This window comes from Bison bison, unplaced genomic scaffold (assembly GCF_000754665.1).
Source record: "Bison bison bison isolate TAMUID 2011002044 unplaced genomic scaffold, Bison_UMD1.0 scf7180017864385, whole genome shotgun sequence".
NCBI lineage: Eukaryota > Metazoa > Chordata > Mammalia > Artiodactyla > Bovidae > Bison > Bison bison.
In genome coordinates, this window is record NW_011494957.1 from 819,682 (window position 1) to 833,665 (window position 13,984).

Below are 13,984 nucleotides of genomic sequence, written 5' to 3' on the forward strand. Positions count from 1 at the left end.
CCAGTACTTTGGCCACCTCATGCGAAGAGTTGACTCATTGGAAAAAGACTCTGATGCTGGGAGGAATTGGGGGCAGGAGGAAAAGGGGACGACAGAGGATGAGATGGCTGGATGGCATCACCGACTCGATGGACGTGAATTTGAGTGAACTCTGGGAGATGGTGATGGACAGGGAGGCCTGGCATGCTGCGATTCATGGGGTCGCAAAGAGTCGGACATGACTAAGTGACTGAACTGAACTGAAGTATAATTTTGGGTATAGGTGAGAAATCCTTTTGATATTCCTTTTTGTTGGCTGCTTGATTGGTATCACTGCTCTTTGGACTTTGCATCAACACTATTTGATAGGCCTGTCGACTTAGTGGCTTGATGACATTGGACATAGTTCTTTCTATTGGGCTCTAGAAAATCCAGGCCGCTGCTCTCCTTGGAGACCCATACCTGATCTCCCAGCTCTGCTGTACTAAAACATCAGGTGGTGCCAGGCAAGACTCTGGGATAAACTGCCTGAAACTGTCCATCCTCTCACAAGGCCGAGGTAGGACAGCAAATAACACATAACAGAACAGCCCTTCTGCTCGTGAGGACATCAAATTGACATGGGAACTGGGGCAGAGCGGCACCACCATCACAAGCACAGCTTCAAGCTCAGCGCCCTCTAGACTTCAGACCATCCCAGCGCTCTGACACCCTCATGGAGTAGTGCACCAAGACCCAACTATTCTTCCATATGCGCCTTTTTCTTAAAGCAGCAAGCCACCTGTCCATTATGTTGATAATATATTGTGAGAATTCCCAAGGAAAGTATGTTCAGAAACATGTCTTAAGAATATGAGATATAATAACCAAAGAATTCCAAGTTTTAACTTCAAATGACATAATTCTGTGTTTAAACAAATACTTTTCTACTGAAGGATCAGGAATTTTCAAAAGGTTGCAAAATACTAAGTAGTTCAGTTACTCTTTCAAATACTGCATATTTTTTTCTTTAGTGTAATAAAATAAGCATTTAATAAGAATCACCCATATCTTATGGAGCCTAAGAATTCTTCTGGTTCATTTTAAGCCAATTCTTTTACGTTAGGAATTTTCTGGTTTAGCTGGAAGTATCTTTCATAGACCTGAACACACATTTCAACTGAATGTTCTGAAATGTGTGCATGTGGGAGGAACTCTTTGCTTATGAGATGCTTCTTCAATTATTCAGACACTTAAATCATTGTTTCCAAAGCAAATTCTCCAAAATCGAATAAACTGCAGAACTAGAAGTATAACTGAGTCTCCGAAAAGGAGCTCCAATCCTTTGCCAAAACAGACCTCGAATTCTTAATGCCTTGTCCAAAAAAATTGGACCAAGGATTGACGTTTTCCACCAAGCAAGCCACATAACCACAAATGTTTCTCATTTACTCCACTCCTGGGACATACAGCTAAAATAAAAAATTTCCTAAATACCCCAAATTTCAGATGCAATTTGGAATGCAAGTGATTCATAATGTTTTGCAGGAAACATTATGATATTCTTTTACCAACTCAGTGTTTCTGGAATGCAATCCTTGGGAGATTACCCCCAACAAATCAGAAGGCTGAATCACTGTCAGCCATGTGACCCAAATATTACGCTCTCTGCCCTAGCTCAGGGTGATTTTGAACCCTAAGCAATCTGCTTCTCCAGCTACTGTTCCCATAAGAAAGTCTGTCACCTCAAGGGAGCTAGCAAAGTTCCACACTGTGCTCATAGCAAGAAACATGGTAACAGCGCCCTCAGCCCCCTCCTAGGAAAGGAAGAGACAGTGTCAAAAGGAGCCAAAGGCACCGCAGCACTGCTGCACCGAGACTCTCACACAGACGCCTAATGGGCGTAGACACTAAGGCAAGTGTGAAACTGCACAGAGCCTCTAGCTAGTTTTTGAGTCCTACTCTAACCCCACTCCCACTTCACCCCCCCATTATTAAGTCAAATAATAATTTCTTGGTGTATCAAGGTTGCAAAAATAATCTTTATAGATTCCTATTTTCTTGCAAGGAAAGAAATACAGCTGATATAGAAGAAGAAAAGTACTGCACTGAATATACCAAGTGAACATAAACACCTTCTTAGAAATCATGATTGCTAAGAAGGAGAGAAGTGTAGGTAGCTACAATATGATTAAAAAAAAAACACAACAACGAAAAGGGCATAGAGTAGCAAACATGGGGAGTAGCAATAAGAGATGGAGACAAATACTTACTGACAGCATTCCATTAGCTAAAGGACTCAGTACAAGCAAACTGTACAGTTAAGGGAACTCTTAGAGACAAACTGAGGGGTTCTGGGGGCAAAGCTCACAGCTGAGCATACAACACTGAAGGTTTGGGCAAACAGAGAGAGCTACCGAGTCTAAAGAAATAACAGAAAACAGGAAGAAATACCCAAAAAGGAATTTAAGAAAAGCTTAAAATCACTATTTAAGCACAAGAAGAAAACAATCAACTTTAAACAGAATAATATTCTCTAAAATATAATTAATGAAGCCCCTACAAAACAATGGGTTTGCCTAAATTAGATTTCATGGGTCTACAGACAATTTTTATATTGGTAACACTGACACAGAAACAAACTGAGCCCTTTTCCAAACAGGAAAAGGAGTATGTCAAGGCTGTATATTGTCACCCTGCTTATTTAACTTATATGCAGAGTACATCATGAGAAACACTGGGCTGGAAGAAGCACAAGCTGGAATCAAGATTGCCAGGAGAAATATCAATAACCTCAGATATGCAGATGACACCACCCTTATGGCAGAAAGTGAAGAACTAAAGAGCCTCTGGATGAATGTGAAAGAAGAGAGTGAAAAAGTTGGCTTAAAACTCAACATTCAGAAAACCAAGATCATGCCATCTGGTCCCATCATTTCATGGCAAATAGATGGGGAAACAGTGAAAACAGTGTCACACTTTATTATTTTAGACTCCAAAATCACTGCAGATGGTGACTGCAGCCATGAAATTAAAAGACGCTTACTCCTTGGAAGAAAAGTTGTAACCAACCTAGACAGCATATTGAAAAGCAGAGACATTCCTTTGCCAACAAAGGTCCATCTAGTCAAGGCTATGGTTTTTCCAGTAGTCATGTATGGATGTGAGAGATGGACTATAAAGAAAGCTGAGCACCAAAGAATTGATGCTTTTGAACTGTGGTGTTCGAAAAGACTCCTGAGAGTCCCTTGGACTGCAAAGAGATCCTACCAGTCCATCCTAAAGGAGATCAGTCCTGGGTGTTCACTGAAAGGACTGATGTTGAAGCTGAAACTCCAATACTTAGGCTACCTGATGCGAAGAGCTGACTCATTGCAAAAGACTCTGATGCTGGGAAAGATTGAAGGCGTGAAGAGAAGGGGATGACAGAGGATGAGATGGTTGGATTGCATCACTGACTCAATGCACATGGGATTGGGTGGACTCCAGGAGTTGGTGATGGACAGGGAGGCCTGGTGTGCTGTGGTTCATGGGGTCGCAAAGAGTTGGACGTGACTAAACTGAACTGAAACTGAGCCCATAAGTTATAATTAGGATATACTGAAGATCCTGTGAGATTAGTATGCCTCAGAAAACCATGAAAAAATATAAAATCCTTGAAAATAATTAATGTCTACATATTTTTTATAAGAAATCAATTTAAATGTGTGGTTGGATCAACACATATCATGAACAATCTAAAAAGTGCCTTGAATACAGCTGGCTGCCAAAAGATCCTATGTTCCAAAGCCTTTGGTAAGTCATCACTAACTTGCCCGTACAAAAAGAACAGTAATCACACTGGTTATCCACTACCTATTTGTACTGAAACAACCAGGCTAGCTAATAACATAAGGAAATGAAATATCCTAAATGACTGTTTTCCGGTTACTTGCAAACCTAATTCTGTACATTTTCCCTTGCATTTTTCCTCTTGCCACTGTTGGTTTCAGACTTGGATTGAGTAAATCAGCCTAACCCTCACGTTAAGCTATGGGTCTGTCGTGAGTAAATGGCATGATGTGCGTGAAGCCTCTAGAGCAGTGCATGTGGACACACTGGAGGAGCTGTGGGCCCCCTCGCTCTGTCCCCTCCCCTCTGCTCCTGCCAACCTCCGCCCTGCTTTCACTTCTCTAGTTTGGGGTCCAGGAGCCGAGTTTTCACATGTGGTCTGTCAACTCCCAAACACAATGTAAAGCTTCTTTAATTCTCTTAACCATATGTCCAATGAACTTTAATTACAGTTCAGTTCAGTCATTCACTCATGTACGACCCCAGGCCTCCCTGTCCGTCACCAACTCCTGGAGCTTGCTCAAACTCATGTCCATCAAGTCAGCGATGCCATCCAACCATCTCATCCTCTGTCGTCTCCTTCTCCTCCCACCTTCAATCTTTCCCAGCATCAGGGTCTTTTCAAATGAGTCAGCTCTCCACATCAAGGGGTCAAGGTATTGGAGTTTCAGCTTCAGAATGAGTCCTTCCAATGAATATTCAGGACTGATCTCCTTTAGGATGGACTGGTTGGATCTCCTTGGTGTCCAAGGGACTCTCAAGAGTCTTCTCCAACACCACAGTTCAAAAGCATCAATTCTTTGATGCTCAGTTTTCTTTACAGTCCAACTCTCATATCCGTACATGACCACCAGAAAAATCATAGCTTTGTCTGACAGACCTTTGTCGGCAATGTCTCTGCTTTTGAATATGCTGTCTTGGTAGGTCATGGCTTTTCTTCCAGGGAGTAAGCATCTTTTAATTTCATGGCTGCAGTCACCACCTGCAGTGATTTTGGAGCCCAAGAAAACAAAATCTGTTACCATTTCCAGAGTCCTTCTAAAAACTCCTTGTCTTGACTCTTTTTCTCTTTCCCTTAATTTCTACTGAGGGATCAATGGCATTTAAGTCACAGTTAGTATCAGAGCCTGATGCTGTGTATAACACTGTCCTAAAATACAGGGTACAGAATTCAATAAAACATTGTTCCCACCTGGGAGAGTTAATTATCTATGTCAGCTTGACTGGGCCACAGGGCACCCAGATAGCTATTCAGACATTATTTTGTTTCTGTGAGGATGTTTTTGTGTGAGATTAACGTTTTAATACATGAATTTGAGTAAAGTAGACTACCCTCTTGGAGAAGGCAATGGCACCCCACTCCAGTACTCTTGCCTGGAGAATCCCACGGGCGGAGGAGCCTGGTAGGCTGCAGTCCACGGGGTTGTGAAGAGTTGGACACAACTGAGCGACTTCAGGGGTCACACAGAGTCGGACACGACTGAAGCGACTTAGCAGCAGCAGCAGCAGACTACCCTCTACAATGTAGGTGGGCCTCATCCAATCAGCTGAAGTCCTGAGAAGAACAAAAGGGTCTCCCTTCCCCCACTAAGTAAAACAGAATTCTTTTTTTTAATTTTGGCACCAACTCATGGCATGTGGAACTTTAGTTCTCTGACCAGGAATCAAACCTGTGCCCCCTGCACTGGAAGGTAGAGTCTTAACCCCTGCAGCACAGGGAAAGTTCCAAAAGAATTCTTTTGCCTAATGGCTTTTAAACTGGAAAATCCACTCTTCAGGCCTGACAGCCTTTCAAGTGGGACACTGGCTCTTGCTGATTCTACAGCAGCTTTCATGTCATCAAAGTTGAAATAGAACATCTGCTCTTCACTGTTCTACAGCAATCTGTGGCCTCTGGACTTGAGGTGGGACACTGGCTCTGAAGAGACTAAACTTGCCAGCCTCCATAACTACATAAGCCAATTCCTTAAAATAAATCTCTTTCTCAGTCTCTGTCTCTATCTCTCTTTCTAGATGGATGGATGGATGGATAGATATGTGCTAAGTCAACTCAGTTGTGTCTGACTCTCTGTGATCCCATGGACCGTAGCCCACAGGCTCCTCTGTCCACGGGTTTCTCCAGACAAGAACACTGGAGTGGGTTGCTATGCCCTCCTCCAGGGGATCCTTCCGACCCAGGGATCAAATGCACGTCTCTTATGTCTCCTGCACTGGCAGGTGGGTTCTTTACATCACAGATACAGATATATAGATCCCATCGGCCCTATTTCTTTGAAAACCCTGAGGAATACAACACCCTCGAGAAGCTCAGAGTACAGCCATAGAGAGACACACTCAAATAAACTTTCTCCATGAAGCCTTTCCCAAACAATAACATAGAACATTGTGCCATGAGCCAAATAAGCCATCAAACAGAAAAACTATCAACATACATTCACTGAATGAATTAAAAGTACTTGAAAGCAGAATCTGCCAAGGATAGTATCAGACCATGTAACTCATCCCCTCAAGAATTCTCATAAAGTCAGTGATCTGGGGTCAATTTACAGCTGGGCCTGCCCCTTCCTGCATATGCTGACTAGATGAGACTTCTCTGCTTTTATGAGTTAGTTACTGTTATTTGAAGCAGGTCATTTGGAAATAAATTTAAAACAGGGAGAACAGTTATAAATTAGTTCATTCCCCTCAATGTACAGAGTACAAATAAGAAGCAAATAAGCTCACCTGGATGGCAGCCAGGTTCTTCTGCTCCTGAGATGGTGCCTCATGAACAAAGCGAAGCCAGTTGGAGTGTCGTGGGTTGGTCGCATCCAAAATGTACAGGACTTCTCCCTTACTCCCCCGAACCTGAAACGTAAGAGTGCCCGAATTTACACTTGAAGTTAGTATTAGCCGTACTAAACAGATTAGCCAAACTAAAAATAACACGGTATTTTTTCATAAGTATCACCTTTCTATTAACAGGTGTGAATAGATGCTGGATTAACATCCATCCCTTAAACATACATACAAATAGAGCCTGCGCTTTCATTTGACAGATCTAGATGACTCACAAATGCAATCAATTCTCAAGACATCCTGTGTTGATAGCTCTTTTCTGGTCAAAATTATTTATTTGTAGGTACAGTTTAATACATGTGTCACAAATGCAGTTGTTTAGGGGATAACCATAGTTGCAACACGTATTTTTCCCACACAAGAGGGCAGTGCGGCTTGGTTCCTCAAGTGGCAGGGGCTGGAACAATCTTTCAATTTCTCTCTCCACCCGCTTACTGAATCATTTCCACATGTGGACAATCTGCTAATCTAACCAGTGGAACTGGACATCCACTGGGCTACAATTCACATTGTTACCAGTGGGTAAATAAAAAAGTTCAATTTTGTCGTTTCATGGCCTGCTGAAGTCTTGCTGAGCGGACAGTTGGCTTTGTTTCATGCCATAACACCGCTGTTCAGATCTACTCAACTCTCAATCGAGGGAGGGCTGTAACTGCCACAGGACCAAGGACTCCACTGGACATTCTTGAATCCAAGTTGCTTTGAATCTAGCTTCTTAAAACTGCTGCACTGTAAAGCTACAGCCACTTGCTCAGTTTAATAAAACATACACCAATCTTTACCCAATGCTCATTTTGAGTTTATATTCAACTGGAATCAAGTACAGGAGGAGGGAAGGAGTGAGTGATTAGCACTCCATATCTCCAACACAAAGTAACAAAAATATTAATATGAAGACTATATCTTTACTGACTCAGGGTGAGGAAAAACAAACTCCAGATTTCGAAAATTTTATTTTATAAAGTAAAGAAGAGGGTCGCAAACAGTTGGACATAACTAAAGTGACTGAGCACATATGTACCACAGTGCCAGATACTGCTAATGCCCTGGGAATTTTTCAGTAAACAGAACAGACAGACGAAGCCTAGCCCCACAACACTTAGGAGCAAACGAGCACAGACTAGAGCTTCAGTCACAGGAGGAGGACGTGGAGTAAGGGGAGAAGGGCTCTTCAGGATGGAGCCGTCAGGCAGAGCCGTGCTGACGAGGTGACCAGAAAAGCGTTCGAAGTGAAGACAGGGCACAGGCCAGGTGAGAGCTCAGGAAGACCGTTTCCAAGCCAGAGGGAACAGCCAGGAAAGGACATGTAGAAAGGCCCTGAGTTGGAAGCAAATTAAGAATAGCAAGAAGGCCATGAGGCTAGGACAGAAGGAGCAATGGAAAAAGTGGTGGGTGCTGAGATCAGACAGACTGACACAGGCCAGATCACAGGCACTGACTGGAGACAGGAAAGTTACCCCAGACGGTGAGTTACCCAAAAGCTGCTGTGTAAAAGCACCTGCTGCACGTTCTACAAAGACCGCTATTTCAAGATTCTAACACATATTTTCTGGGAAAAAAATACAGTTAGCCTTCTCCTTGTATTTCGTATCTGCCATGTTTCTCAAACAATTCTTGTTTTTTTAAGGGTCCAAGGATCCTCAATAATAATTTTAAAATCTCTGTAATAAACGGCAGACCCTCAAAAGGCAGGGATTTAATTTTCAATACTGAAACTGCTTAAAGAATTTAAGACTATAAATACCTCTTCCTTGTGCCTTGTATGTTTAGGCATGAAGCTATGGGGATTTCTCACTAAATAACAACCTCATTCTGAGATCTGTGTTGGGAGACCCTGAAAACCGCCCTCCCCGCCTGCTCACCCATCAGTTCAGAATCCTGACGCCCACTGGGTAAAGCCGAAAGTGTCCAGCCACACTGCTGGCACAGACAGAAGTGACACGGCAACACTTCCTCAAGACAACCCCAGGCCACATTTCTTTAAGCAGAGTAAAAGAAGTAACTCTAAGCATCTGAGTATAAATTCTCCTTTCCAGGCTCCACCATAGCTATAGTAACAAAACTGTTTATATGACAAACAGCTAAATTAAGCAAAACAGGCAGCAATGCCACTAGATACTAAAAAAAAAAATTATCTCAGAAGTGAAATCTAAAATCTACAACTGTTTCTGAAATCCACACAACCCAGCTAATTCTACATCAGGAAACATCAGCATGACTGCCATGGCATATTGCATTTAAGAGGCTACCACTACTTACAGAAACGGTTAATGATCCTTCTTAGTCATAAATTTGTTACTCAGTATTAAGTATGACACTCCAATACTTTGGCCACCTGATGCAGAGAGCCAACTCAATGGAAAGACCCTGATGCTGGGAAAGACTACGGGCAGGAGGAGAAGAGGGCAATAGAGGATGAGATGGTTGGATGACATCATGGACTCAATGGACATGAGTTTCAGCAAACTCCAGGAGATAGTGAAGGACAGGGAAGCCTAGCGTGCTGTAGTTCATGGGGTCACAAAGAGTTGGACCCGACTGAGCAACTCAACAACAAATTAAGCACAATATATATCAGATGTGTTTGACATTTGAAATTCATTCTTCAAAGATGTGTAACATAACAAAGATTTCTCTGTGACTTACTACAATAAGCCCATTTTACGAAGGGCATTGCTTGTTCCTTATTTTTTCAGCTTTTCCCCAGGTCCCCTGGCTCTAGCTTTGTTGAATGACTCAGTAACTCATTTCCAGTCCATTAGATGTATGCACTTTCTGGTTATCTATTATCTTCTCACATCATATTTCAGCTTGAGACATGTACAATTTAATTTTTTGGTAAATTATTACAAGACTGTCACTTTCAATAATCTAAATCTATATATTATTGCTTATAGTCTCCTAACAACACTATAATGACAGACTATAGTGCCCTACACATTTACATCTGAGATAACTTTTTTGTTCACTAACAGAGCTGCTGCTCATTTATTTTACTCTAAACATCTTTTTCCAAATGACGCTTAAGTTCCTACCGTGCAGTCTTTACAGGCCACCTGCTTTCTCTAGTTTTCTAGTGGCTGGTCCTTTCCTCGTTTCCTCCATCCCAGTCTCTGACATTTGACTGAAGCTGTTGGGTTATTGCTCACATGACTTTTACCTCCCTACCCTAACCCCAGCATTCTCCTCACCGAAATACCTAAGAGAGACATCCAAGGATAATCTAATCCATCGTTCCTCTTTCCAAAGAAACAAAAAAAAAAAAAAAACCTCCAGACAGATGGCTATTATTAAAGGCTCCATTTATCTATTTTGATACTGAACCCTGAGTAATATAAATTGAACCTTTTTTTTTTCTTTTTACTTTACAATATTGTATTTGTTTTGCCATACATCAACATGAATTTGCCACGGGTGAACCTTTTTAAAGACTAATGAATAAAGAAGACTCAAAATTCTTGTTAGTATCATGTTCCAGCATCTGACCTTTGCAGTGAGTGTGTATTGCTTTTCCTTTCAAAATTAGTCTTCCCAATACCATCTTATTCTATTTGAATTTTCATGGAAATGAAGCGTATTGGTTAATGTCCTATTGAGGACTGTCTTCTGAATACCAGGGTCTATAAAGAGATCAGAGGACGAAATGGTGGGATGGCATCACCAACTCAATGGACATGAGTCTGAGCAAGCTCCGGGAGATGGTGAGGGACAGGGAAGCCTGGCATGCTGCAGTCCATGGGGTGGAAAGAGTGGGACACAACTGAGCAACTGAACAACAACAATAAGGAAGTTAAATTTTCATCTTGCAATAACAACCATCTCAATTCCAAACTCTGATTTGCACAGGCTTCCTAAGCCAGTTACATAAAAATAAGTTAGCTAAATTAGGAAAGGAAAAAACACTTTCACGTGAAAATGAAAACCTTCCTCCCTTTAATCAAGTCATTCATATCTCTAGGACTCTGTTGCTGTACATTAAATTAAAGTTATCATTGTGCAGGAACTTGGCAGGTTCTTGTCTCTGTCGAATGCTTCAGACATCACTTCTCAAGGTCCAAGACACTGTGCTGGACCTGTCTTTATTTCCAGATTAAAGATTAATGGCATTCATATAAAAGGAATGAAGTTACAGTATGAATGAACTCGGAAAACATTATGCTAAGTGAAAGAATCTAGTCTTGAAAGACCATATATTATATGATTCAGTGATACAAAATGTCCAGAATAGGGAGTAAATTAGTGGTTGCCTACGTCTGTGGGGACTAGGAGGTAAAAGGGTCATAGCTAAAGAGTACAGGGGCTTCTTGAGGCTGATTAAAACATTCTAAAATTGATTATTTTAATGATTGTAAAACTCTGTATATATATACTAAAAACCAATTTGAACAGAAAAAAAAAAAAAAGATTAATGGAATTAAATATATCACAGTTTGCCTTCCCATCCAGCAAAGGACAGAAGAAACCACAAAAAGATTCAGCTCAACAACAACAAAAAAACCCTAACGTGTAAATGAAAGAAAAAATTGGAAATACATATAAACAATTTTTCTTTCCTCCAATTTAAATATTCTCTCTGTTAAATTGGGTCAACTATAAACAGAGAAGCTTATTTATTTTTTGGATGGTTCATTTCATAGTAGAAGGGTCTACAATGTTACTCTATTATTTTCCTTCAATTATTTTGAATGCCTGAGAAATTTTTCACTTAGTACATACAAGGCATCAGCCTTCCCAGGGCAAAGCTAATAGCCAGATTTGTCCCCAGACATGGTAAAATGTAACCAATGGAATTTTACTTAACATATGGTAAAATTTAATGACAGTGAAATATAATTAGTTCCAAAAATATAGCAATAATTTCCTTAATTAGAAGTCATAATATGTTATGTTATATGATTTATTAAAGAAAATATATTTTCCTTTCTGTCTTTCAACAAGACTTTTCAAAGAATTTTAAAGAAGTAAGATTTACAGCATGGATGTCTTTAGAGGATAAATTGTCATCATGTTTTTGTATTTAAATTACAGGCATATTTCAGCAATTGTTTTTAAATGAAGTAAGGCCAGATGCCCTGCTTTCAGTATTTTATTACCCAGACTTCAGCATATCTTTAGGACCACAAAAAACTAAGTGTGCTCAAATAATCAATTCTGGCAGCACACTGTTGTCAGATTTAAACTAAAAAGAGACACACTTTCAGGAATCAGCAAAGATCATCCCTAGGAAACTGTAATGATTTAGAGTTTCTAAGAGAAAGGTATGTTTTTTTTTCCTGTTGATTTTTCAAAGACTTCGGTCTCAAATTCTTCCTAGCTCTGGTGCCTTTAAACACACACACACAATCACTGTAGCATACCCGCCTTTATCTCCCCCACACACTACCCCACAGTCCTGATTCACAGAAACCCGTCCTCAGATGGGAAAGCACACAGAGAGAAAACACAGGCCTTGACAGGCCTTCAGTAATGGCCTTGACTGAGCACCATCCAGAATATAATACACACAAGAGTAAATGACTTAACAGGGCCGATGAGCAAAGTCAAGTCTCTTTTTCATTACCAATAATTACTGCCCTAAATATTTCAAGCTGGCATTCTAGGGTGATAAAAATGCTGGACTAGAATTCAAAACGCCAGATGTGATCCAAACTCTTGACTGTGAGTCATGGGAGACTCACTTCCTCCAGCTGAATTAAGCCATGGTCTCCTGACCTCTAAAATGGGAATGACAGTCCCTGTGGGAGCATCAAAGGACTAAGATGCATGACTGGCAGAGAACCCGCCTACCAACACAGGAGACATGACACGGATTAGATCCCTGCGTTGGTAGGATCCCCTGCATCTTCAGGAGGGCACAGCAACCCACTCCAGTACTCTTGTCTGGAGAACCCCATGGACAAAGAGGCCTGGCTGGCTACGATCCAGAAAGTCACAAACAGTCAGGCATGACTGAAGAGACTTAGCACAGCATGGCCCACTGAGGAAGGCGAGGCTCACAGCAACTAACACGTTCTCAGAGATGATCACTGCTTCCAACAGCACAGCAGGGCACACATGTACCATCTTCCTGCCATGTCAACTTGTTCAAGGAATATACATGAAGGATACCCTAAGAATAGCATCAAACCCAAACACACACAAGTCACCTCTGCTTGGACGCCTGAAGTGAGAGCAGGCGCCGTCACCAAGCAGTAGCTAACCCAGGTGTAGGTCAGCTCAGCTGACCTTCTTCCTTAAGTCAGATTCCAGGGTGCTGCCCTCCCTTCAGTAGCTTTAATTTCTTTCCCAACTACAGCCCTTCAAATTTCTGGAAGCAGCAGTATGTACCTCTTTCCCACATTTTCTCTTCTCCCAGAAAATAACTCTCTCCTTGTCTAAGGTGATAAATGTTCCTCCACTATCCTGGCTGCCCTCTCACAGATGTACAATGATTTGTGAAAACTCCCTTCACACAGTACAGAATTCAGCACACACAGGACTACTGTGATGTGGGCACTATTTCACTATTTCACGGTAGCTCAGCTGGTAAAGAATCCACCTGAAAAGCAGGAGATCCTAGTTCGATCCTTGGGTTCGGAAGATCCCCTGGAGAAGGGAAAGGCTACCTACCCACCCCAGTATTCTGGCCTGGAGAGTTCCATGGACAGAGGCGCCTGGCAGGCTACAGTCCATGGGGTTCCAAAGAGTCAGACACAACTGAGCGATTTTCACATTCACTTTTCTACTGATGCAATTTAAAATCATAAAAGCTGTTTTGATTGCCACATCTTATATTTAGCTGAGGCTGACTTTACAATCACCTAATCTATATCAAGAAAGCTCTCCTGATACTGTCAAAGATGTGAAGGCAAGTTTTAACTGAGGAACTCAGTCAGGTTTACGTACACAAGCAAATCCTGCGCTTGGGCACCTGACCACTCAGAGATGGAAATCTTTTATCTGTTCCCGTCTCAATAAATATTTTATTCACTAAAAGCTCAGCTAATGTGCCTTCTTTTTTAAAACTGCTATTGCCTTCATTTCCTTTAAAAGTTAGAAAACATTTTATAAGAGGTAATGGGAGACTTGACTTCAAAAGCACTCCATACTTGTCTTTCAGTTCAGTTCAGTCACTCAGTCGTGTCCGACTCTTTGCAACCCCATGAATAGTAGCACGCCAGGCCTTCCTGTCCATCACCAACTCCCGGAGTTCACTCATACTCACGTCCATCGAATCAGTGATGCCATCCAGCCATCTCATCCTCTTTCGTCCCCTTCTCCTCCTGCCCCCAATCCCTCCCAGTATCAGAGTCTTTTCCAATGAGTCAACTCTTCACATGAAGTGGCCAAAGTACTGGAGTTTCAGCTTTAGCATCAT

The 13,984-nt window shown here is 41.6% G+C and overlaps 1 protein-coding gene across 8 annotated transcripts in view; it reads right to left on the reverse strand.

Moving 5' to 3' along the window:
* PRDM5 (PR domain containing 5) overlaps positions 1-13,984 on the reverse strand; it is a 253,905-nt gene that overhangs the window by 168,463 nt on the left and 71,458 nt on the right. For all 8 annotated transcript variants that reach the window (XM_010858316.1, XM_010858313.1, XM_010858314.1 and 5 more), the window contains one exon: positions 6,514-6,636. In XM_010858316.1, coding sequence (XP_010856618.1) covers positions 6,514-6,636 — 123 coding nt within the window. The remainder of the gene's footprint in view (positions 1-6,513; positions 6,637-13,984) is intronic.